The sequence below is a fragment of the Pan paniscus genome, chromosome 18 (genome assembly GCF_029289425.2).
Source record: "Pan paniscus chromosome 18, NHGRI_mPanPan1-v2.0_pri, whole genome shotgun sequence".
NCBI lineage: Eukaryota > Metazoa > Chordata > Mammalia > Primates > Hominidae > Pan > Pan paniscus.
In genome coordinates this window covers 31,684,586-31,710,705 of record NC_073267.2, presented here as the reverse complement: position 1 = coordinate 31,710,705, position 26,120 = coordinate 31,684,586, and the positions used below count along the sequence as shown (strand labels likewise).

The following is a 26,120-nucleotide window of genomic DNA, read 5'->3' as shown; positions in this document are numbered from 1 at the left end:
GGCAACACAGCAAGATCCCATGTCTTAAAAAAAAAAATCCAATCTGCTGTGGACCCATACTTATGTAAAACACAATAAGGCCGGGCGCGGTGGCTCACGCCTGTAATCCCAGCACTTTGGGAGGTGGAGGCGGGTGGATCACGAGGTCAGGAGATGGAGACCATCCTGGCTAACATGGCAAAACCCCGTCTCTACTAAAAAAAAAAAAAAAATACAAAAATTTAGCCAGGCGTGGTGTTGGGTGCCTGTAGTCCCAGCTCCTTGGGAGGCTGAGGCAGGAGAACGGTGTGAACCCGGGAGGCGGAGCTTGCAGTGAGCTGAGATCGTGCCACTGCACTCCAGCCTGGGCGACAGAGTGAGACTCTGTCTCAAAAACAAACAAACAAAAAGCAAGCAAACAAAAAACACAATAAACTTAAATGATCAGAAAACAACCACATGCTTAGATATCAGAGCAAAGGCCCAGTCTCTCAATGCACCCTCTTACTGATGGCACCTGTCTTGTTATGAACAGGTAACAGTGCATCCACGCTGGTCTAGACCAGCTCTCCCTTCTCCCTGCCTGGTGAACCCTCAGGGTCCAACTGTCACTACTGTCTCCACTATGTCTTCCTGATGTTCCACCCCCGGTCACATCCTCAATACATCTGTGACTTTCTTTTTGAGATGGCGTCTCGCTTTGTTGCCCAGGCTGGAGAGCAGTGGTGTGATCTTGGCTCACTGCAACCTCCACCTCATGGGTTCAAGCGATTCTCCTGCCTCAGCCTCCCAAGCGGCTGGGACTACAGGCATGTGCCTCCATGCCCGGCTAATTTTTGTATTTTTAGTAGAGAGGGGGGTTCACTATGTTGGCCAGGCTGGTCTGAAACTCCCAACCTTGTGATCTGCCCACCCGGGCCTCCTAAAGTGCTGGGATTACAGGCGTGAGCCACTGCGACTGGCCTTTTAAAACACCCATTATAACTTATGTTACTATAATTTTCTGTTAAATGTCAAAAAGCAGCAGGCTCTTTGAGGTCAGGAACGTGTTCAATTCACCTCTTCATCTGAGCCTTGTGTCTGTCATGTGGTAGCAGCTCAGAAATATAATCAGCAAATGAATGGGCTCAACACACCTTTGTGGCAACAAGCAATCAACCAGAACAACTTTAAACAGACCTTTAGTGACTGAGGTGTGGTTTAGGACTTCAAGGTTGGATGGTCTAGGCGGGAAACAGAGTGGAGAGCTCAGTAGGCCGTCTGAGACTGCTGCTGGCGGTAGCCACCGCGGCGCATGTAGCCCTCGTTTTTGCGGTAGCCGTCCTTCTGGTCTGTAGGAGAGAGATGGGAAGGAAGGGGAGGGAATGCCAGGTGAGAGGCGGTGAGGGCACCAGGAGCTGGGCAAGGAGAGGAGCCGAAGTACTCACCTCGGAAGTAGCCCCCGTAGGTGCCCTGCTTGTGGTCAAACACCCGTTCGTTGTTCTCCACCAGGCTGCCCAGCTTCTCGGCCAGCTGCAGAGCCAGGTTCTGCTGGGCAGTGGGCTCAGTGCGGTGCATCACCACTGTCTGTGTTGGCTGGTCCAGGGAGGCCTGACAGGCGCCAAGGCAGAGGAGGGGACACGACACAGATCAGGCCCCTCTGCTCCAATCCCTCCATGGCTCCACCTGCCCGCTTCCCACCCCGGCCCCTACCATCAGCTCCTCATTAATGATCATTTTGCTGATGATGGAGTGCACAGTGGGCAGATCCAGCTCAAACATGTCTGACAGCGTCTCCATGCTGGGAAGAAAGAAGGCAGAGGGCAGGGGCAATCAGGACACTTGCCCACAAGGCTGGGGCCCTTCTGTGTCCCCAGGGCCCCACCTACCTGATGGAGTCATAGACACTGCTGTAGGTGAAGAGGTAGGTCCTCAGTGACTCTTCCTGGATCTTCCTGTGGGAAGAGGGGACAGAAGACACAACAGGGCCTCAGGGAAGGGGACCAACCAGTCTCTTCTTCCCCGACCCATCATGGCCTCTCTGTCTGCTCACCTAACCAGCATGGTGCGGACTTTGTCAGCCTCGGGGAAAAGGTCCCACACTTTCCCATTCATCTTCTCATTGACGATAAAACTGTGACAGGTCTTCCAGTCACCCATCTTCATGGCCTTGGAGGCAGCGACCACATGTTCCCGCATGGACTCAGGGGGACCTGAAAGGGTGGGAATGAGGCAGGGCCTAGGGAACTTTTGGGACAAGTTCCATTAGCACTCTTTAAGGAGGAACAGAGGCTGGAGGAGCAAACCATACTAGAGACTCTCCCCGCCTCTCCACCAAACAGCCACATAGTCGCCCAAGCCACTCCATCTGCACAAATGTTTGAACTCAATCAGTCCATAGATGCACTTCAGGGGACTGCCGAAACCCTCAAAAATGTTGACAAATTGTGCACATGTCCTCATGTACATTCTTCCTAGGAAAAAGGCCCACAGCTTTCATCAGATTCTCGTCAGCTTCCTTGACCTAAAAACACCTCTTCCAGCCAGGCGTGGTGGCTCACACCTGTAATAATCCCAGCACTTTGGGAGGCGGATCATCTGAGGTCAGGAGTTGGAGACCAGCCTGGCCAGCATGGCAAAACCTCGTCTCTACTAAAAATACAAAAATTAGCCAGGCATAGTGGCACACGCCTGTAATCCCAACTACTCGGGAGGCTGAGGCAGGAAAATTGCTTGAACCCGGGAGGCAGAATTTGCAGTGAGCTGAGATCTTGCCACTGCACTCCAGCCTGGGCTACAGAGCGAGACTCTGTCTCAAAAAACAAAACAAAACAAAACAAAACCACCTCTTCCAGCTCAACTGGAATGGAATTACCAACCCTTCCTCACTCACATCACCTTCATGAATGGTGCCATTCCCATGCATCAATTACACTGTTGCCAGCTTATTATTCTTCCAAGCAGCTCACTTCTTTTCCTTAAAAAACTTAGCCCCGGTCAAAATTATCTCTAAAATCACAAGTTTATATATTAATTATGAACTCAGGCCCCCAAATACAATCCTAAGACAAGCCAGGAAGGTAAGACATGGTACGCCATAGTAACTGGAATTCAGGGTAGACAAAGGGCAAAAGTTCTACAGCTAGAAATGGGTGGCAGACAGTGAAACACAAACACGCAGACTCCACAGCAAGAACGGCAAGCTCAATGCGAACGGGGATCAGGTCCAAATGGAACCATAGGAGCAGGGCTAAGTGTAAGAGTGTAAGGAGAGGCACACAGCCCTCCTGGATGAACCTCCATTTTAACCATATTAACACTTGCAAAAGGCAAGGTTGGTCTGGGCGCGGTGGCTCACACCTGTAATCCCAGCACTTTGGGAAGCCGAGGTGGGCGGGCCACCTGAGGTCAGGAATTCGAGACCAGCCTGGCCAACATGAAGAAACCCCATCTCTACTAAAAATACAAAAAATTAGCTGGACATGGTGGCGGGGGCCTGTAGTCTCAGCTACTCGAGAGGCTGAGGCAGCAGAATCACTTGAACCCAGGAGGTGGAGATTGCGGTGAGCTGAGACTGCACCACTGCACTCCAGTCTGGGCAACAGTGAGGCTCCGTCTCGAAAAAAAAAAAAAAAAAAAAAAAAAAAAAAGAAAGAAAAAGGCAAGTTTAGGGGCTCAAAGAATATTTCTCTATAGGCCGAACAACAGTGCAGGGCTGATGGAAACTGGCTTTTGGAACCACTGTAGGGAGAAATTGAGAGGCAGGGACTGTGGAGAAGCAGACAGCCCTTTCCCATCGCTGCTACTTCAGCTCCAGCCAAGGCTAGCTCTGCAGGAAGGCAGGGCCAGGAGCGACAGATTGCCAATATTCTAAGACATGAAAATTCCGATTTTCATGGGAAATTTCCCCACAAAGTAAATCTCACTACATAAGCCAAACAAAATGTGCCTAAGGGAACTTGCCCTTTAGCCCAAACATACACATGACCAGGAGAGGACAAATCTGTAGGGGGATGTGGCTGTGGACACTGGGCTCAGCTCACTCGTCAAGCCCTCCTGTGGGCCAATGTCACAGGAAGGGCGCAGCTCAATTCCTTTCCAGTGAGTCACCACTCACTGCAACCCTGCAGGATCTGTCCTTCAAAAGGGGCCAAAGGAATCAACGTTAGCCTCTTGAACGATATGGCTCTACGATAGTTGGTTTGGCTGGAATATAATGTACATGAAGGGAAGAAAAGGGAAAGAAAGATCAGAGGTACACATGAGCTGCATTAAACTCGGGCAAGTCACTTAACTTCTCTGTGCCTCAGTTTCTCCACTGGGAAAAAGGGTATTACTAGTACCTACCGGCATAGGGTTATTACTAATGCAGATTAAATAATTATTTGTAAAACACTTAGCACAGTGCCAGGCAGAGGAGGTGTCATTAAATCAGATGGAGTCGAGTGGTGGGAGAGTTACTCCCTTCACTTCTCTTAATCCTTATGTGTAATCAGGGAGCGAGGCAGCCTGCTGAACCCTGGAGCTCCACACTCACCCAGCAGGGGCTGTCGCTCGCCCACGCGCAGCTGGTGGTGGAACTGCTTGCTGATCATGCGTCGGCGGGCATCGCTCTCATGGGCGGCCATGTAGGGAATCTCCAGGAGCATGGCAGACACCAGGTAGACACACTCCAGCAGCTCCAGGTTGATGTGCAGGTGGAAGGGGACCTGACGGCGCCGCTCCACCTTCTCCTGCTCCTGGTTGCGCTCCTGCAGGCTGCGCAGCAGCAGGCCCTGGCCCAGAAGCTCCTTGGCTCGGCCACTCGACTGGATGTCCAGCAGGGCGTTGTGTGCGTCCTTGGTCAGGCCTTGGCGGAAGGCACAGATGCCCAGCTGCACCATGGTGCGGTTGTAAAGGATCTGGGGGCAAAGGGTCATAATGCACTCAGAGATGACAGCTGCAAGACAAGTCTTCATTTATTCCATAACTAAGCCGGGTAGCAGTGGCTCACACCTGTAATCCCAGCACTTTGGGAGGCTAAGGTGGGAGGATCACTTGAGCCCAGGGGTTCAAGATGGGCCTGAGCAACATGGAGATACCCCATCGCTAAAGATAAAAAACAAAAACAAAACTAAACAAATCTACTTCAAGTGCCTACTATGTGCTGAGCACTAGGCTGGGGAGGGAGAGCAAAACAGACAAGTCCCCAGTCTGCATGGAGCTTATGTCTAGGGGTGGGGTGTGGTGGGCAAGAGAGCTGCACTACGAGGATGGTGACTCATGCTGAGAAGAAAAATAAAGCAGAGGACGGAGCCAGGAAGGCAGTCTGCGCAGTGGTGGAGGCTCAAATGTTCATATAACTACAGAAGGCCTCATTGGGAAAGAATGTTTGAATAAAGACCTAAAGAGAGAGCAAGTCATGCAGGCATCTGGGGAAAGAATATCCTATAAAAAGGAAAAATAAACGCAGTGATCCTGTGGAAGAACCGGGCCAGGCATATTCAAGAAACAAGGGGCGTGACACAGCTAGGGCTGGGAAAAGATGCCACCACAAGCTGGGGGATGGGCGAGCACCAGCCCTGTATGAGTTTTTTGTTTTTTGTTTTTTGTTTTTTTGGAGACGGAGTCTCACTCTGTCACCCAGGCTGGAGTGCAGCGGCGTGATCTTGGCTCATTGCAAGCTCCGCCTCCCGGGATCACGCCATTCTCCTGCCTCAGCCTCTCCGAGTAGCTGGGACTACAGGCGCCCGCCACCACGCCCGGCTAATTTTTTGTATTTTTAGTAGAGACAGGGTTTCACCGTGTTAGCCAGGATGGTCTCGACCTCTTGACCTCGTGATCCGCCCGCCTCGGCCTCCCGAAGTGCTGGGATCACAAGTGTGAGCCGCCGTGCCTGGCCTTGTTATGAGTTTTAAGACAAGAAACCATGGGAAGGTTTTGAGCAAACAGGTAATATGATCTGACATAACTGAACAGGGTTAATCTGTATTATGAACAGAACAAAGGGACTGAAGGGACACAAAGGCAGATGATGGTGGCTGAGAGCAGAGGGTACAAGCAGAAGTGACAGAAGTGTTCTCATCATGGACTGAACAGGAATGGCTGGGGAATCAGATACAGTATATGAGGGAAAAGTTCGAATCAAGAATGACTCCAAGGTTTCTGGTCTAAGCAACTGGGAAGAGGGACTTGGCACTAATTAAGACAGGGGAGACGGTAAGTGGTACAAATCTTGGGGGGAAAGGCTAAGTGTAGTCATAACAACAAAAATGTGGAGATCAATACCAGTCATAAGCTTACATGCAAAAAGCCTTAAAAATGTTAGCGACAGAATCCAGCAATATATAATATAAAAGAGACAATATACATGACCAAACTGGATATACTTCAGGAATAAAAGGTTGGTATAAAAATGTAATGAACTCGGCTGGGTGTGGTGGCTCATGCCTGTAATCCCAGCACTTTGGGAGGCCGAGGTGGGTGGATCGTGGGGTCAGGAGTTCAAGAGCAGCCTGCCCAACATGGTGAAACCCCGTCTCTACTAAAAATACAAAAGTTAGCCGGGTAGTGGTGATGTGCACCTGTAATCCCAGCTACTCGAGAGGCTGAGGCAGGAGAATTGCTTGAGCCTGGGAGGCAGAGATTGCAGTGAGCCGAGATCGCGCCACTGCACTCCAGCTTGGGTGACAGAGTGACACCCTTTTTCAAAAAACAAAAAACACACAATAATGAACTCATAGTTATTCATTATATGAATAGAATGAAGGAGAAGTAACCGGGTATTTCTTTTCTTTTTGAGACAGTCTTGCTCTGTTGCCCAGGCTAGAGTGCAGTGGCGTGATCGTGGCTCCTGCAGCCTCGACCTCCTGAGCTCAAGCAATCCTCCTACCTCAGCCTCCTGAGTAGGTGGGACTACAGGCGTGCACCACTATGCCTGACTCGTTTCTGTATTTTTTGTAGAGACAGGGTTTTGCTATGTTGCACAGCAATGAAGATAGTATAAGGACAGACAAAAAGGTAAATGAATGGGACAGAGGGAATGACCTGAAAAACACCTACTCTTATAGGTAATGTGGTTTTTCATATTGTTTTCCACAAAGACACCAAAGCAATACAATAGGGGAAAAGAAGTCTTTTCTACAAATGATGCTAGAACAACTAGGTATCCATATGGAGGAAAAAGAAACCCTGATCCCAACCTCACCAGATGCAAAAATCAAACCAAGACCAACTATAAGACTAAATGTAAAAGCTAACACCCATAGCAACTTACAAAAAGAAAAAAGAGAAATTTAAAAAGTCTTCATGAATTTCAGTTAGGCAAAGGTTTTTTAGACAGGATCCAGAAAATAATTACTATAAAAGAAAAAACTGGGCCGGGCGCAGTGGCTCATGCCTGTAATCCCTGCACTTTGGGAGGGTGAGGCGGGCGGATCATGAGGTCAAGAGATCGAGACCATCCTGGCCAACACGGATACTAAAAAATAAAAAAAATTAGCTGGGCATGGTGGTGGGCGCCTGTAGTCCCAGCTACTCGGGAGGCTGAGGCAGGAGAATTGCCTGAACCTGGGAAGCAGAGGTTGTAGTGAGTCGTCAAGATCGCGCCACTGCACTCCAGCCTGCCGACAGAGCGAGACTCCGTCTCCAAAAAAAAAAAAAAAAAAAAAAAATTCTGACACAGGACTAGCTATCCAGGATAGATAAGGCACTCCTACAACTCAATAAAGTGAACAATCCAATTGTTTTAAATGGGCAAGAACTGACTAGATATTTATTATTTCATGAAAGATAAATGGCCAATAAACATAAAAAAGTAAAAAAGTAGCCAATATCAATAGTCACCAGGGAAATGCAAACTAACACCACAATGAGATACCATTAGACAACCAACTAAAATTTAAAAGACCTTTGAGTGGCCGGTTGTGGTGGCTCACGCCTGTAATCCCAGCACTTTGGGAGGCTGAGGTGGGTGGGTCACCTGAGGTTCAAGACCAGCCTGGCCAACATAGTGAAATCTTGTCTCTATTAAATATACAAAAATTAGCCTGGTGTGGTGGCACGTGCCTATAATCCCAGCTACATGGGATGGTGAGGGAGGAGAATGGCTTGAACCTGGGAGATGGAGGTTGTAGTGAGCCAAGATTGCACCACTGCACTCCAGCCTGGGCAACAGAGCGAGACTCTGTCTCAAAACACACACACACACACACACACACACACACACACACCCTAAAAGATACACACACACACACCCCCTAAAAGATACACACACACACAACCCCTAAAAGATACACACACACCCCATAAAAGAAAGACACACACACACACACACACACACACACACACACACACACCCCTAAAAGATCTTTGAGACCAGCCTGGGCAACATAGTGAGACCCTGTCTCTACAAAAAATAAAAAACTAGCCAGGCATGGTGGCACATGCCTGTAGTCCCAGCTATGGTGGCAGATGCCTGTAGTCCCAGCTACTATGGAGGCTGAGGTGGGAGGATCACTTGAACCTGGGAATTTGAGGCTACTGCGGGCCATGATCATGCCACTACACTCAGTCTAGGTGACAGTGCAAGACCCTGCCTCAAAAAACAAACACAAAAAAAAGTTTAAAAGACCAATACCACCGCCGGCATGATGGCTCACTCCTGTAATCTCAGCACTTTGGGAGGCTGAGGCAGGCAGATCACTTGAGGTCAGGAGTTTGAGACCAGCCTGGCCAACATGGTGAAACCCTATCTCTACTAAATTACAAAAATTAGTCGGAAGTGGTGGCGGGCACCTGTAATCCCAGCTACTCGGGAGGCTGAGGTAGAATCGCTTGATCCTGGGAGGTGGCAGTTGCAGTGAGCCAAGATTGCACCACTGCACTCCAGCCTTGGCAACAGAGCGAGACTCCCTCTCAAAAAAAGACCAACACCACCAAAAGTTGACAAGGAACTCCCAAACACTAGCAGGAGTGTAAAATGGTATAACCACTTTTGAGTTTCTTACAAGAATGTTCACAGCAGCTTCATACATTAGAGCCAAAAACTGGAAATAAACTGGGTGTCCGCCAAGAGGAAAACAGACACAGTGATATGTTCATACCATAGAATAAAAACACAAACAGGAGGGCTGTTTAAAAACCAGCATTACCCCCAGACAGGTTCACCAGGTGCTCTACACATAAACATTTCCTAGTTGCCTCAAATATACTTTTACATGATCTACACTTCCAGACACAGCTTTTTTTTTTTTTTTTTTGAACAGTCTTGCTCCATTACCCAGGCTGGAGTGCAGTGGCACAACCTCGGCTCACTGGAACCTCTGCCTCTTGGGCTCAAGCACTACCAAGCCTGGATAATTTTTTTTTTGACACGAAATTATGTGTTCACATGCAGGAGGACTGCAGGATGCTGGCAACTGGGAAAGACCAAGTGTCTACTTAAATTTGCACCGGCCAGACAGGTGGCTGTTCTGGTTAAGCCAGTTTGCCAAGAGGCCAGGGGCCTGGCAACTCCTTCACCTCCAAGGCCTCCCCATCCTACCTGCACTGGCGGGTCTGCATGCTGAATGTTGTCCTGCAAGTGGCTCATGAGCATGAGGTCGCGGGCCTGGTACCAGCGGGAGTGCAGAGCATGGTGGTAGATGTGGCAGAGGATGGCGCATGTGCGGATCCGGTCTGTGCGGTCCTTGGCGTAGATGTACTTGCACAGTCTCTCCATCAACACAGCCGAGTCCTCGCCCTCATTTTCTGCCTGGTCTTGCTCAGACTGGGGAGGAAGGGAGGTTATTTGCAAAGGAGATCCAGCTTTAAAAGGCACAGGCTCTAGCAACTAAAGATGAGACTCTATCCAGTCTCATTCTAATACCTCAGTTTCCCTCCCTGCTCCACCTGCGGAAGTCTAGAGAGTAACAGATTTGCTGTCAAGTCCTGACAGAAGTGGAGGACAGGTGGACACACCCATTCCCCTCTGCCATGACTGCCACGTGCTCACCTTTGAGGAGCCCTCAGGCGGGGTCAGCTGCCGCTGATGGGCCTTGTAATCAAACTTGTAGTAGGTGTGCAGGATGCGCAGCAGGTAGATGCGGCAGACCTCCTCGGTAGTGCCCTTCTCCTCCAGGTAGCGCTGCACACGCTCGATGATGGCACACACCTGGGCCTCATCCTTCAAGTGCTCCACGTACTCTGGCAGGGAGAGCACCCACCCTTGTCTCAGCTGGGCAGCCAGGCTTTCCCATCTGTCCCCACTCATTCCAATCAACCCGTCCCTCTTCTGCACCCGTCAGAAAAGTCTAGTCAGTGTGCCCCAGAAAGGCCATCTCCCACTCCCAGGACCCAGAACCTTCCAGTCCCACAGCTTAGGAAAAAAATCCCAACTGCCAACCTCTGCCAATAAGGGTCTGCCAGGCCTGGCCCTTGCCTGGTCTCCCACGATTCTCCCTCTGGCTTCCTGTGCTGGAGTCCCACTGGCCTTTTTACTCCTGGAACATCAAGCTCGCTCTCTGCTCCTCCTGTCAGGCGCTGTCTTCAGCTGATTCTTCCCCTAACTCCTCCTCATTGGATCTCACCTCAGGTGGTCCCTACTTAAGGGTGCTTTCTCCAGCTGTTAGCTACAGCAGCCACCCCTCCAGCCACTTCTTACCACAGGGCCCTAGTTTAACTCTGAACTTTATATCATCTAGAATTTATTATTATTTTTTGAGATGGAGTTTCACTCTTTCGCCCAGGCTGGAGTGCAGTGGTGTGATCTCAGCTCATTGCAACCTCTGGCCCGCTGGGCTCAAGGGATTCTCCTGCCTCAGCCTCCCACATAGCTGGGATTTACAGGCACCTGCCACCATGCCTGGCTAATTTTTGTATTTGAGTAGAGCCAGGGTTTTGCCATGTTGGCCAGGCTGGTCTCTAACTCCTGACCTCACGTGATTCACCCACCTCGGCCTCCCAAAGTGCTAGGATTACAGGCGTGAGCCACTGCACCTGGCCCAGAATTATCTTAATATCATACTATTTTTTTTTTTTTTTTTTTTTTTTGAGATGGAGTCTTGCTCTGTCGCCCAGGCTGGAGTGCAGGGGTGTGATCTTGGCTCACTGCAAGTTCGGCCTCCTGGGTTCATGCCATTCTCCTGCCTCAGCCTCCCGAGTAGCTGGGACTATAGGCGCCCAGCACCACGCCTAATTTTGTGTGTGTGTGTGTGTGTGTATTTTTAGTAGAGATGGGGTTTCACCGTGTTAGCCAGGATGGTCTCGATCTCCTGACCTCGGGATCTGCCTGCTTCGGCCTCCCAAAGAGCTGGAATTACAAACGTGAGCCACCACACCCAGCCATATCTTACTACTATTATTTTTCAAACTGCCTTTCTCCATCCAGCACAAAAGGTAAGCTTTTGGCTGCCTTGTTAATCACTACACCCTTGACTTGATGGGCACATTCACACTTTTACTGAGTAAACTATGCTGCACTTTCACACCCCAATGCCTCTCATCCAAGCTAAACAAGAGAAGTGAATAGATGCCTTACCCCAAAGGTTCTCAAAGTATAGCCCTGAGACCAGCAACCTGGGAGCAGGCTAGAGGTGCAGGTTCTCAGGCCCCACTCAGACCTATGGAATCAGAAACGATGGGACTGGGAGCCAGCATCTCATCAGGCCCTTCCGTGTGAATGCTAGGTAGGTAAGTTGAAAGGCTGGCTTTTCAAGCACTCTGACTTAGTATAATCCTCACAAAGCTCTAAACCTAGTAATATTCCCCACAATTTTCCTCTCAGCAAAGCCCACGCTTGCTCAGGCTCACCTTGGGAGTGAGGGTCAGTATTTTGCATTATTTTGGTAAATTCTTCATCCATTCGTTCCACCAGAGTTAGGATGCAGCCACGGACACGCAGTGGCTGAAAAGGAAGGCGAAGGAGGAGTCAACAAATTAGCCCAGATCTCAGTCTCAAACCTCAACCCTCGGGTCCCACTGAGCCTTCCCAAAGCATAAAATACACACCTCCAGTTATCCTGCCAACTCCTCCCTTTACCTGGTCAGCGTTGTGCAGGTTCTCACTCTCTTCCAGAATATTCTCTCCAACAAAAATGTTGGGATTTGCAAACAGGATATCCATCAGCTCATTGATGCAGTCCAGGCACTTCCCCCACATCTCTGGCTGCCAAGATTTCAGGCCACATCAGAGTCAGAGGTGTGAAGGTAGAGTAAGCGGATGCCTCCCCCTTCAGCAGGAATCATGGAGCCTTCCACCACCAAGACTGCCTCCATAGCCCCTGAGTCTTAAGATGCTAGGTACCTTCTTCCCCCAACCCACCAGCGATGCCCTGAGATGAGCCTCTTCACTGCTCTCACCTTCATGTAGGTTGCCAGGTTGGGGTTGTAGTCATAGAGAGAGGCGATGATATTGAACTTGATCTTGACAATGACGCCCTCTCCCAGGTTGTTTTCCGCTGCAATCTGAACCAGCAGTTGCAGCAGCTCAATCTGGGCAGCACTAGAGGGCCAGAGAGCTGGGTGAGGCTTTGGAGACAAATCACAAAGTCTCTCCCAGCATGCCCTCTTCAGATAACACGCCCTCCTCATCACCCATATCCCTGCTTCTCCTTTATAAATTCCAAACAGAAGCAACAATAATCCCAACCATCCTGGAATGCTGTGAAATGCTTCACACCTACCACCATCCTCTGTTACCTAATAACTAAAGAAGGTAAACACTCTTACTTTTTTAATCTTAAAAAAAAAAAAGCCACGTGTGGTAGCTCATGCCTGTAATCCCAGCACTTTGGGAGGCTGAGGCAGGCGGATCACTTGAAGTCAGGAGTTCGAGACATAGTGAAACCCCATCTCTACTAAAAGTACAAAATCAGCCAGGGATGGTGGCGGGTTCCTGTAATCCCAGCTACTCAGGAGGCTGAGGCAGGAGAATCGGTTGAACCCAGAAGGCAAAAAGGTTGCAGTGAGCCGAGATCGTGCCAGTGCACTCCAGCCTGGGCAACAACGAGACTCCATCTCAAACAAAAAAAAAAAAAAGAGGAGAACATTATCTCATTGTATAGATGGGAAAACAGACCCAAAACGTTAAGTGATTGGTTTTAAGTCACAAGAAGAGTAAACAGCAGATAATGGACGGGGATGCCCCAAGCATACAATTCCCTCTACTACAGCCACACACAGACCCTCCCAACAATCCCTTCCCCCAACCTCCACCCTCTGCCACCCTGCAATCCCACTGCCCAGGCCCACGAATCTTACCGATCAGTTCCCTTCTTGCCTCGTGCCTGTAGGATCTCATTCAGTTTCTTGATAACAACAGCATGGGTGATCTCAGTTCCCTTGGCAAACATTTTTGGCTTCTCCTGTATCAGTACATATCCCGTCATGTGCATGCCAGCAGGAAACTGTCCTTGCCTTTTCCCCACAAGGGGACCTTTATGTCCTCCCAAACTGTTCCCCAATTCATTTTACCTCTGAAACCCTCACCTTAACCAACGGCACTCCGCCCCGGACCCTTTCCCACTCCCCGCCTTCATTGTCCTCCTCCTCCTCATCCAGGCGCTTGGATTTCCTGTCGTGCTTCTTCTTAGCTTTGTCCTCCCGTTTCTTCTCGGCTGCCTTCTTGTCCTCATCTGTGGTGGGTGCCCTGCCGACAGACATGGGAGAAGATGACAGATCAGCCCCTCCCCACCTCTAAGGCTTCTTCCTCCCATCAACTTCCTCTTTTCCTCCAGCACCTCCTGGGTCCAAGTTATGCTCTACAACAATGACCTAGAGGGCACAGTGAACCATAACCATAGCCATCTCTAATAAGACAGAGTACTAACCAGGCCACTGTAGACATATTAATAGAAACAACCTGTCAGCTAGGCGTGGTAGATCACTTGACGTCAGGAATCCAAGACCAGCCTGGGCAACATGGTGGAACCCCGTCTCTACTAAAAGTACAAAAATTAGCCAGGCATGGTGGTGCACGCCTGTAGTCCCAGCTACTTAGGAGGCTGAGGCACGAGAATCACTTGAACTTGGGAGGCAGAGAAGGCTGCAGTGAGCCACAATCATGCCACTGCACTTAAGCCGGGGTGACAGAGCAAGACTCAGTCTCCAAAAAAACAAAACAAAATAAAACAAAACAAAAAAAAACCAACCTGTCATTTTGCTCCAAAGCTAACATCTACAGTTTTCCAAAGAATCCACAAACAACTTATTTTCTTTGATACCAGCTGCTTTCTCCAGACTGACCAACTAATCAATGAATCAGTTCCCCCAAATATATAAAAACATTTTTTTCTTTTTTACTATTCCTAAACTGTTTTATCCCTTTCTCTCCTCTCTTGACAACCGATTAATCTAAATTCTGAATTTTAAAAAAATGTTCATTACGAAAAAGGTCCCCACAAAACAGAAAAAGATCACCAGCTACCTTGAAATGGTCTTAGGCTACTGGATGTTGCCTGAAACCATCTCCAGACTTGAGTATGTATTTATGTAACAAAATACAAACCAAATGGCAAAGACAAATTACTTCAAACTTTGCACACATACTGAAGAATAAATCTTTCCAGAAAGACTCAACATTTTTGAAAACTCATATGTAATTACCATAATCTACCATTTGAACATTTATAAATAAATTTCATTTTCACTGCTTAAAAGGTTTGAATATGTTTTTGGAATAGTCTATAAGTTTACCAGTTAAATTAAGTCTTCCCTTGCCAGAAGACCAATGCCATAACTCTCAACAGAAGTGTATGGACTGGCCAAGCACGGTGGCTCAAGCCTGTAATCCCAGCACTTTGGGAGGCCGAGGTGGGCGTATTGCTCGAGCCCAGGAGTTTGAGACCAGTCTGGGTGACAAGGTAAAAAGCCCGTCTCTATTAAAAACAACAACAACAACAACAACAACAAAAGCTTATGGATCTTTCCCCCGTACCACTGCAAGACTCTAATGATGACTCACTTTATAGGTAAAATCCTTTGCAAATATGCAAAGCATGTTCATTAAACTAAAACCTCTTGGTCCAAACCATCTGTATAGCTCTGAGATCAGAAGAACTAAAGCTATTTTTAAAAATGAATGCTTCAAAAGAACTTAAAACTTCCTTGGCTAAAGTATTACTTCTAGCACTAAAGATAGTATGATACACACCTCAAAAGGGAAATGTACTATTGTATGAAATTCTAACGGAAAGACCTAAGACTTGGCTTGACCTCTCCTATGACAGATTATACTCTGGTATATTCATATCTTGTTAGAAATTATCAGATAACAAATGTTTATATCCTCAGCTATATAATCAACAGATAAAAGCAACATTTCTAAACGAGTATTACCTCTACTTAATACATAGTTAAGAGACTAAAAACTCATTATTGAGAGACACCAACGGAAGTCAGGCCTAACTACACTGCAGAGGACCACACCATTTTCCCATGGCTTCCCAACCACAACTACTGATGGAAAGCCCTAGATGTATACCCTTCCTTAGGATCCCAACTCGGACATTCAGTCTCACTATAGATCCTGGGGTTCACTTAAAAAACAAAAACAAAAACAAAAAAACGCCTCCAGAATCAGGTAACTCTTAGAAGTAGACAGCAGCTCTGTAAGAGTTCACAGGTCGCTGGGCGCAGTGGCTCACGCCTGTAATCCCAGCACTTTGGGAAGCCGAGGCAGGCAATCACGAGATAAGGAGATCGAGACCATCCTGGCTAACATGGCGAAACCCCGTCTCTACTAAAAATACAAAAAATTAGCCAGGCGTGGTGGCACGTACCTGTAATCCCAGCTACTTGGGAGGCTGAGGAGAACTGCTTGAACCAGGGAGGCGGAGGTTGCAGTGAGCTGAGATTGCACCACTGCACTCCAGCCTGGGCAACAGAGCAAGACTCCATCTAAAAAAAAAAAAAAAAAGAAAAAAAGAAAAAGAGTTCACAGGTCAATCATGACATCAGGTATAGATGAACTTCCCCCTAATACCTTCAGATCACCATAAGACAACAGATGGCCTTATCCCACATCAAAGAGGCTGAAGCTCATGAGAATAAACCCACTCCTTTACAAGCTTGTTTTGACCAAAAGATGAAGGCTGAGAAATGCTGATGACGGAAAGGGTATATTTAGACTGGCTGAATCTGGAGTTGCTGAAAACCCTTACTGGCAGTGGGCCTATCGTGTTTTCTAGAGCATCCACCAACCCTAGTTGGCATACTCAAGGAGAGTTAGTATCAGAGTTTACACAGAAAAACGGGCAAACAGAATCCACTGTTCTGTGGTTTTGCCCTCTCTCCTTGTTCCTCTTTCTCCTATATAAATCCTGCTTTTGCTCGGTTGGAAATTAATCTGAAAATGTCTCCCTTGTTATACAAGTGAAATAGTGTCTGTGAATTATTCTTCTACACTACAAAGCCACAAACTCTCAATGTCAAAAAGATTCTAACACTTGAAATTCTAACTTTATTTTCTCAAGGGTTTTCCTCAGAACATTGATTCAACTAATTTTAGATTTTTCTGATTAGGTATACAAGTTAGTCTACAGGTTAACAAAAAAAAATGTGGCTGGGTGCGGTGGTTCACGCCTGTAATTCCAGCACTTTGGGAGGCTGAGGTGGGCAGATCACGAGGTCAGGAGATCGAGACCATCCTGGCTAACACAGTGAAACCCCGTCTCTACTAAAAATACAAAAAAATTTAGCTGGGCATGGTGGCAGGTGCCTGTAGTCTCAGCTACTCAGGAGGCTGAGGCAGGAGAATGGCGTGAACCCGGGAGGCGGAGCTTGCAGTGAGCCGAGATCGCACCACTGCACTCTAGCCTCAGCAACAGGCTGGTGTCTCAAAAAAAAAAAAAAAAAAAAAAATTCAAGGATAACCTCTAAAAGCATAGCATGTGTAACTCCCAAACCAGCAGAGAAAAACAAAATGAATAATAAGAAAATATATATAACTAGAAACGGGGAAAAAAAAAAAGAGGATGAGAAAATACATGTAGGCTAGGTGTGGTGGCTCATGCCTGTAATCCCAGTACTCTGGGAGGCTGAGGCGAGCGAATCATCTAAGGTCAGGAGTTCAAGACCAGCCTGGCCAACATGCTGAAACCTCATCTCTACTAAAAATATAAAAATTAGCTGGGCGTGGTGGTGCTCACGTGTAGTCCCAGCTACCCAGGAAGATGAGGCCTGAGAATCACTTGAACCCAGGAGGCAGAGGTTGCAGTGGGCCAGGATTGCACCACTGCATTCCAGCCGGGGCAACACAGTGAGACTCCATCTCGAAAACAAAAACAAAAAACACACAAATAAAAGAAAAATAAAATACAGGCTGAATATCCCTTATCTGAAATGCTTAGAACCAGAAGTGTTTCAAATTTCAAATAATTGCATATATATAATGAGGTATCTTGGGAAGGGCTCCAAGTCTAACTATGAAATTTGTGTGTTTCATCTACACCTTATACAAACAGCCTGATGGCAATTTTACATAGTATTTTAAATAACTTTGTGCATGAAACAAAGTTTTGACTGCAACCTGTCACATGAGGTCAGATGTGGAACTGTCCACTTATGGTGCTCCAGAAGTTTCAGACTTTGGAATTAGAGATGCCCAATCTTTAGAAGACAGAATGAATTTCAAAATAATTATGATGAAAGAAACTACCCCCTCCAAATTATATACCGTTGATTCCATTTACATAAAATTCTAGAAAATGCTAACTTACCTAGTGACAGAAAGCAAATTAGTGGTTGCCTAGGGATAGGGTGAAGAAACTGAGGCAGGGAGAAGTATTACAAAGGGGAAGGTGGAAATGTTTAGGTGTGAAATTTTTAGGATATTATGTTTTGATTGTGGTGAGTTCTATGGGTGTAAACATATGTCACAACTTATTAAATGTAACTTTAAGGCCGGGTGCGGTGGCTCATGCCTGTAATCCCAGCACTTAGTGGAAGGCCGAGGCGGGTGGATCACAAGGTCAGGAGATCGAGACCATCCTGGCTAACATGGTGAAACCCTGTCTCTACTAAAAGTACAAAAAATTAGCCAGGCATGGTGGCGGGTGGCTGTAGTCCCAGCTACTCAGGAGGCTGAGGCAGGAGAATGGTGTGAACCCGGGAGGTGGAGCTTGCAGTGAGCCGAGATTGCGCCACTGCACTCCAGCCTGGGCGACAGTGCAAGACTCTGTCTCAAAAAAAAAAAAAAAAAAAAACTTTAAACAAGTGCAGTTATTGTATGTCATTTACACCTCAATAAAGCTATTACAAAATTTAAAATAAAGATGATAAACAGAAAGTATAAGATATCATAAAATGGTAAGAATAAATACATTGATAACCACAACAGGCTGGGTGCAGTGGCTCACGCCTGTAATCCCAGCACTTTAGGAGGCCCAGGCAGAAGGGTTACTCGAGCCCAGGAGTTCGAGACCATCCTGGGCAACAGGGCAAGACCCCATCTTGATAAAAACTAATTATGTAGACACATATATAAATAACCATCATATATATGTAAATAACTATAATAAACGTAAATGAACTAAATTGCCAGAGAAGCAGAGATCAAGTTCTGGCGGTCACTGCACAATGTGAACGTACTAAATGCCACTGATTTGTATACCTGAAAATAGTTAAAATGGGAAATGTTATGTATCACAATAAAAGAAAAAAAAAGCAGAGATTTTATGAGATTAAAAAAAAAACAAACCAAAAACCTAGCTGTGCTTAAGAGACACTCTTTTTTTTTTTTTTTCCTGAGACGGAGTCTTGCTCTGTTGCCCAGAGCTGAAGTGCAATGGCGCGATCTCGGCACACTGCAACCTCCGCCTCCTGGGTTCAAGCAATTCTCCTGCCTTAGCCTCATGAGTAGCTGGGACTACAGGCGCAGGCCACCACACCGGGCTAATTTTTTTGTATTTTCAGTAGGGATGGGGTTTCACCATGTTGGCCAGGCTGGTCTCGAACTCCTGACCTTGTGATTTGCCTGCCTCCGCCTCCCAAAGTGCTGGGATTACAGGCGTGAGCCACCACGCCCAGCCAAGAAACACTCTTAATCATACAGCATGGCAGAGTTAAAAATAAAAGGACAGGAAACATCCTTTTCATAAACATCCTTTATCGGGTAGAGGGAAGCTCCCTTCTATTCCTAGCTTCAGTCTTTTATCATGAAAGAATATTAGGATTTTTTTCAAATGCTTTTTTTTTGCATCTGCTGAGATGACTCTATGGCTTTTGTCTGTTATTCTATTGATATAGTATATTAGTTGACTTTCATATTAAAACATCCTTCTATTATTGGGATAAATCCTACTTGGTTATTAAATTTTTTTTATAAACTTTTTTGGGAGATGAGCCCACCCATCCTCCATCCCCCTACAGGCAAGGAGGGGGTGCTCCCATATAATCCTTATTGTATGTTGCTGTGTTTGGTTTTCTACTATGTTGTTAAGAACTTTTGAGTCTGTATTTATAAAAGTATAGCTTTATAGTCTTACAGTTTTTTTGGTTTTGTTTCGTTTTCTGAGACAGAGTCTTGCTCTGTCGCCCAGGCTGGAGTGCAGTGGCACGATCTCAGCTCACTGCAACCTCTGCCTCCCAATTCAAGCGATTCTCCTGCCTCAGCTTTCCGAGTAGCTGGGACTACAGGCGCCGGCCACCATGTCTGGCTAATTTTTTGTATTTTTAGCAGAGACTGGGTTTCACTGTGTTAGCCAGGATGGTCTCGATCTCCTGACTTCGTGATCCGCCCGCCTCGGCCTCCCAAAGTGCTGGGATTACAGGCGTAAGCCACTGTGCCCAGCCTTGATGTCTTAAGTTTAATTTTAGGCCCCATTTGCTCCCTCAGACAGGAGCCTTTGTGTAACACACATGTGCAGTGCACATCACACGCCAGAGTCCACACAATGGGAGACTTCAATACACAATTATTCAAAGACAAAAACACAAAGTACAGTAGATATAAAAGACCTGAACCAATAGTAACGCTGATAGTTCTGTAAGATGTCAACAGGTTAAAAAAACGAGTTTCATGATCAAGCAAGTTTTTGAGATGGTTAATAAAACAAAGTTAGGTATATTTATTCTCATGGAACTTTCCAGAGGTGGTTGTAAACCCTCCAAGAAGGGGTGTGATAGACAATGTGGCCCAGACCTTGACCAGTGTTCCCTGAAGCACTGGACAAAAAAGGCCTTCTCAACAAAATGCCCACCAAGTAAGTTGTTCAGCCTCTCTAGACCTCTAGAGGGCTGGAAACTCACTACCTCCCTAAAGCAGCACGACCACAACTTTTAAACACAGGAAAGCAACCTTGAGAGCAATAATCTTCCCATTAAAGGGGTACTATTTGTCTGGGTGCAGTGGCTCACGCCTATAACCCCAGCACTTTGGGAGGCTGAGGCGGGAGGATCGCTTAAGCCCAGGAGTTCAAGATCAGCATGGGTAACATGGTGAAATCTTGTCTGTATTAAAAACACAAGAATTAGCCGGATGTACTGGAGTGTACCTGTAGTCCCAGCTACCCAGGAGCCTGAGGTGGGAAGATCACCTGAGCCCAAGAGGTTGTGGTTGCAGTGAGCCAAGATTGCATCACTACACTCCAGCCTGGGAAGAGCGAGACCCTGTCTCAAAAAAAGCACTTTTTATCTGTAGTTTGCGCAAACTGGCTAAGAAAAAATAAATAAAAGCGCTATTTTTAGTGAGCTTGAGATTTCACTCCCATGGGATACAAAAGAGCAGGTATCACTTTTATTTCAAAGGGAGAAACTAAGACTTAAGGTCAAGTAACTTATACAATGTCGTACAGCTGATAAAGGCTGGGAGACAGAATCCACACTGGGATCCTCCCCTATTCTGACTGTCCCAGTAAAGGTCATGAACACTTGCGGCAGTCTGTATGCTGTATGTGTACTAAGAAGTTATCAGGAAGGGTAACACAGTAGCAACGCACACTGAGGGCTCACCACACGTCAGTCCTAGATGAACTACTTTCTTACATCACACCTCCCTGTATTCCTGCAGCTATTCTGGAAGGGAGGGTTCCCTGCCTTATTTTACAGATGAGAAAACTGAAGATTAGACAGGCTAAGTAGTTTGTCCAATGTCACACAGGTATCGGGTGCCAAAGTGAGATTTGCACCCAATCCACACGCAGTGAGTAAGGCTGTGGGTAAATATTTGGACTCTGGAGCCTTCAATTCTCATCTTTAGGACACATTAGCTTCGTGACTTTAGCCAACTAATGTACTTGACTCTCTGATCCTACTGTAAAATGCTAACAGTTGGCTGCTCCAACCTAAAAGGACTCCATGGAAGAATCAATAACCTTCCAGACAATTAAGAGCTTTCCACCAGTTCCAGTGTAACCTAACCCTAGGTCCCACTACTTTCCTTACTTTTTAAGAAATCTTGAGGCCAGTGCGGTTTGTTTCCCTTCTTCCTCCTCTGAGTCGGAATCGGAAGATGTGGAACCTGTGTCCCAGTCTTCATCATCTTCGGAATCTTCTGAGTCCTCATCTTCATCCTTAGAGGGAAGAAAAGAGGATCAGCAAGAAGATAGGGAGATCGACTGGTGTCTCCTCCTTACTAACACATGTTTGAGATTTATTTTCATGAGTAGAACAAGAGCAGCTACTCATGGAATCAAGATACCAAGGGCTGGGACTCACCATCAAGTCCCAGAGTGATGCTGCAATTTGGCCGCAGGAACACACACAGCTTCCCCCGGCAGAGCTGGGCCCAGATCCCTGTTTGCCCACTGCTCTGACGTAAGAGGAAGCTTGTTCTCAACTCCACTAAATTCCACCCCTCCCAACCCTAGGGGTTTAAGTCTTGTCTTTCTCCCCCAGGGACTCAGGAACTACCTCTGGCAGGAAATCATCCATCTAACCCTGGCTCTTACATCCATCTTTTTGAGGAACTTGTGACTCTCCCCAGAAGGAGCTTCTGACTTCTTCTTCAAGAAAGTTGCAGCACTGACTCCGTCCTCATCCTCATCCTCATCTGAAGAGCCTAGTGGTAATGGAGGGAGAAAAAGATCCTGAATGTTGAAAAGCCAGACTGGAGGGCAGCCAAGAAACCAGGCCAAGGGCAGCACTAACTCTGGACTTCCTATTTGCAACAAAGGTTCTTTTGCTCACCTTCTGAATCCTCCTCCTTTTTCTCAGCATCTTCATCCGCAGACTGCTCGGGGTTCTGGACAGAGAGGGAAGTGAGAGAACAATCATGGATGCTCTCCAGCCATCAGCCCACCCCACCCCTCCACCCCAGACAGTTCTGTCATCTTCCTGCTCCAGTCACACCTCCCACTAGCAATTCCATCTTTGGGCCTCAGTCACGGGGTCACTGTTCCCAGTTCGGTAAGTGTGCCTCTAGCCTCCCCACCTGCTTGTAGCTTGTGATATGGGACTCGAAATCACGGTTGTATTTTCGGATCTTCTGACGCAAGGTGCTCAGAGCCTTGGCATTGTTCTTGTTCATCTTCTTCTTCCCTTCCTTATCTTCCCAAAGCTAAAGGGAAGAAGAGGAAAGAAACAGAGAACAGTGATTTGAAACTAAGTAACATTTCCTAAACTCCAGGCTTCTTCTCCACTTTTGAGTCTTGCTATTGGAACACCGCTGGTACTACTTATTAGCTACATCTGTTAGCTTATTTTTAAAAGATCCCATACATCCCACCACTAAAAGTACAAAACCATGAATAAGTGGTGGTAATAAATATAGGCATCACACCTCATTAAGATAGTCCTCTAGGTCAGCCAGGATGCGGATATAGAACCGGGGGACACCTTCTTTGTCCACAATGCTTTTGGCCTTCCCATATGCTTTTCCCAGGAGCTCAAACTCTTCCAGGCACTTGGTGACATCACGAATCTTCATGGCATTACGGATGGTCCGGATAAGGTTGGTCAGCTCCTCAAACCTGGGTTGGGAGCCCGATACCACATTGAACGTGCCCACCGAGGGAAAACTCACCACTGCTCCCAGAGACTCCTATCACCCAGCCTCCCCACAGCTTCATTGCTCCCAGAGACTCCCATCACCCAGCCTCGCCATGGCTTTACCTCTTGTCCTTGGCACTGCGGACAACTCTCTTGGTATCTTCTTCATCCTCGCTCAGCAACAATGGCCTGTTCGGAAGGAACAGAGGCCATTAACCTCCTTTCCCAGTCTTTCCAAGAGATCCATATTTCCCTACTCAGGACAGGTAGAACTAAGTAATCCAGGCCATCCACACCACACCCATCCTCTTTTTGACTCCTCCTCAGGGCCACTTCATATACAACTCAATCTTTTAAGTGTACACTAAGTAAGGCCTTTTGCTCAGTGTTGTAGCAACACAAAGATGACATTCACTATCCTCTCAAAAACAAATGAAAGTGCTAATTTACTGTGTAACTAATGACATAGAGACGCAAGTCACCACAGAAGTAATGAATAAAAAAAGAGGTAGAGAAAAATGATACTTGAGCTATAATGAACAGAAAAGGCTTTAGGGAGGTGGTACCTAAACTAGATCTTAGCAACATTTCCCAAAGTATGAGAGGCCAACAGCAAGGAGAAAGTCTCAATGGTATTAACACCTCCACTGCTAGTATTTTTCTATGATAATAAGACCAGACCACAGGCTCACAGTCAGCAACAGTATCTCTACTCTTTTGGTTTGTTAAGAGATAAGGTCTCACTATGTTGCCCAGGCAGCCTCCAACTCCTGAGTTTCAAGGGATCCTCCCACCTCAGCCTCCAGAGTAGTTGGGACTACAGGCATGCACCATCTTGCCTGCCTCTTTTCCCTTTTTATTATTTTTTGGATTATTTTAGCGGTGTTTTTTGAGGTGGAGTTTTGCTTTTATCGCCCAGGCTGGAGTGCAATGGCGCAATCTCGGCTCACTGCAACCTCCGCCTCCAAGGTTCAAGAGATTCTCCTGCCTCAGCCTCCTAAGTCGCTGGGGTTACAGGCATGTGCCACCACAACCGGCTAATTTTTGTATTTTTAGTAGGGACGGGGTTTCACCTTATTGGCCATGCTGGTCTCAAACTCTTGACCTCAAGTAATCAGCCTCCCAAAGTGCTGGGATTACAGGCTTGAGCCACCTGCCCAGCTTGGATTATTTGGTATTTTATGGCAAATGACACTGGTTTCCACCTGGGGAAGTGATACGAAACCATATGCATATTGGCATATACATGTGCAATACATACTTTTAAAACAGTAGCACAAACGTGGCAGATGTTTAAGAAACACCATTCCAGTGGGGCACAGTGGCTCATTCCTGTAACCCCAACACCTTAGATTGCTGGGCGGGAGGTTCACTTGAGCCCAGGAGTTCAGAACCAGTCTAAGCAACACAGTGAGACACCTTCTCTACAAAAAATTAAAAACAATTAGCCTGCTGCGATGGCGTGCACCTGTAGTCCCATCTACTTGAGAGGCTGAGGTGGGAGGATCGCTTGAGATTTGAAGGTCGAGGCAGCAGTGAGCTATGACCCCTCAAAAAAAGAAAAAAAAAAGGAAAAAGAAAAACCATTCTATTGTTCCAAAGGGTAAAAAAAAAAAAAAAATTAATGTACAGAAATGGCGGACGGGTATTTACGTAGAGGTGAACAGGCATATAAAATGTTTAAGCACCTGCGTACACAGCAGGTGACCAGACTTCAGAGTCGCATCAGGGGGCTCCCAGATACCAATCAAGCATTTTGCATTTCCTTCTGTGAGCAGTGAGAAGTCACTAAGGACTTCTCGGCGGTAAAATGAGAGGAGACAGGTAGAGGCTGTAGACTTAAGGCCAGTTAAGAAGCTGATGCAACAGATCTGGCTTGGGAAACCTCTGTGATTCTATCCCTTGTGCCTGGTGGGTGGCTACCGGCTATCACAGCCCTCTAAGGCTGTCTCTCTCCAACACCGCTCCGATCCTGCAAACTCCGGTCATTGTCCAAACCCACTCTCCCCGCCCTCACCTCCATCCCCTCCCATGTGCACTGCGTTCCACAGCCTGCCTAACCCCGCACTCCCAGAATGGTCACAGCCACAGCCCCCGCAACTCACTGTTTGCCATAGTTGCCTCCGACAGGTTTGGAGACGAGCTCCTCCCCGGACAGGGACGACTCGGACTCGCTGTCCGAACCGGTGGTGAAAAACCGCGACATGGCGACGGCGCGGAGGTGCTATGGCCGGACCTGCGGGGGAGCCAAGGCGTCACCGGCCACGCGAAGAGGCCCGAGCCAACACCTCCCGACGCCCAACCCCTCACCGGCCCCACCCGGACCTTGACCTGGGTCTCCCACCACGAAGCACGAGGCCCAAAAAATACCAACCAGCTGGGCCCGCGAGTCACACCGCAGGGCCCTAACAGCGGAAACGCCGAGAGAGAAGGCGGGTCCTCGCGTCACTTCCGGGAAGCGCCGACTAACTACACTGGGAGACTACAAGTCCCAGTGGCCTTCGCGCCATAAGGGGGCGGGGACAAGCCTGAGGGAACCGGGCGCTGAGACCTTGGCTGCAGGCGTTGCGAATCCTACCGCGCGTTGGTGTCGGGATTTAAAACACGAAGATCGGCGGGGCGCAGTGGCTCACGCGTGTAATTACAGCATTAATAGGCATTAATAGTATAGAAGTAGATAATCCTGCCGGGTGCGGTGGCTCACTCACGCCTGTAATCCTAGCACTTTGGGAGACCGAGGCAGGCGGATTACCCGAGGTCGGGAGTTCGAGACCAGCCTGACCAATATGGAGAAACCCCATCTCTACTAAAAATACAAAATTAGCCAGGCGTGGTGGTGCATGCCTGTAAGCCAAGCTACTCGGGAGGCTGAGGCAGGAGAATCGCTTGAACCCGGGAGGCGGAGGTTGTGGTGAGCCGAGATCGAGCCATTGGACTCCAGCCTGGACAACAAAAGCGAAACTCTATCTCAAAAAAAAAAAAAAAAAAAAAAAGTAGACAATGCTAGCCAGGCACAGTGGCTCACTCCTGTAATTCCAACACTCTGGGAGGCTGAGGTGGGTGGATCACCTGAGGTCAGGAGTTCGAGACCAGCCTGGCCAATATGGCAAAACCCCGTGTCTACTAAAAAATACGACAATTAGCCTGGCACAGTGTCACCTGCCTGTAATCCCAGCTACGTGGGAGGCTGAGGCTGGAGAATCACTTGAACCCAGGAGGAAGAGATTGCAGTGAGCAGAGATCACACCACTGCATTCCAGCCTGGGTGACAGAGCAAG

At 47.5% G+C, this 26,120-nt stretch overlaps 1 protein-coding gene across 6 annotated transcripts in view; it reads right to left on the bottom strand.

The window, feature by feature from the left end:
- Positions 1 to 25,290, bottom strand: part of LOC134728365 (eukaryotic translation initiation factor 3 subunit C-like) — a 42,190-nt gene extending 16,900 nt beyond the window's left edge. For 3 of the 6 annotated variants that reach the window (XR_010110236.1, XR_010110235.1, XR_010110234.1), the window contains exons 1-21: positions 25,217 to 25,290; positions 24,948 to 25,078; positions 22,966 to 23,031; positions 22,634 to 22,823; positions 22,286 to 22,411; positions 22,042 to 22,096; positions 21,804 to 21,913; positions 21,298 to 21,425; positions 13,405 to 13,564; positions 13,177 to 13,280; positions 12,277 to 12,418; positions 11,957 to 12,082; positions 11,728 to 11,821; positions 9,932 to 10,122; positions 9,482 to 9,706; positions 4,496 to 4,859; positions 2,012 to 2,171; positions 1,848 to 1,913; positions 1,672 to 1,759; positions 1,407 to 1,569; positions 1,159 to 1,310 (exon numbers count right to left, since the gene is read on the bottom strand). Coding sequence is in view for 3 of the 6 variants with exons in the window: in XM_063597466.1 (XP_063453536.1) it covers positions 1,228 to 1,310; positions 1,407 to 1,569; positions 1,672 to 1,759; positions 1,848 to 1,913; positions 2,012 to 2,171; positions 4,496 to 4,859; positions 9,482 to 9,706; positions 9,932 to 10,122; positions 11,728 to 11,821; positions 11,957 to 12,082; positions 12,277 to 12,418; positions 13,177 to 13,280; positions 13,405 to 13,564; positions 21,298 to 21,425; positions 21,804 to 21,913; positions 22,042 to 22,096; positions 22,286 to 22,411; positions 22,634 to 22,823; positions 22,966 to 23,031; positions 24,948 to 25,048 (2,742 nt within the window). In the remaining 3 variants the exon portion in view is untranslated. Of the gene's footprint in view, positions 1 to 1,144; positions 1,311 to 1,406; positions 1,570 to 1,671; positions 1,760 to 1,847; positions 1,914 to 2,011; positions 2,172 to 4,495; positions 4,860 to 9,481; positions 9,707 to 9,931; positions 10,123 to 11,727; positions 11,822 to 11,956; positions 12,083 to 12,276; positions 12,419 to 13,176; positions 13,281 to 13,404; positions 13,565 to 15,695; positions 15,814 to 21,297; positions 21,426 to 21,803; positions 21,920 to 22,041; positions 22,097 to 22,285; positions 22,412 to 22,633; positions 22,824 to 22,965; positions 23,032 to 24,947; positions 25,079 to 25,167 lie in introns of those variants that run through there. The other 3 variants (XM_063597466.1, XM_063597467.1, XM_063597468.1) reach the window with 3 other exon arrangements.
- Between the last annotated feature and the right edge of the window lie 830 nt (positions 25,291 to 26,120).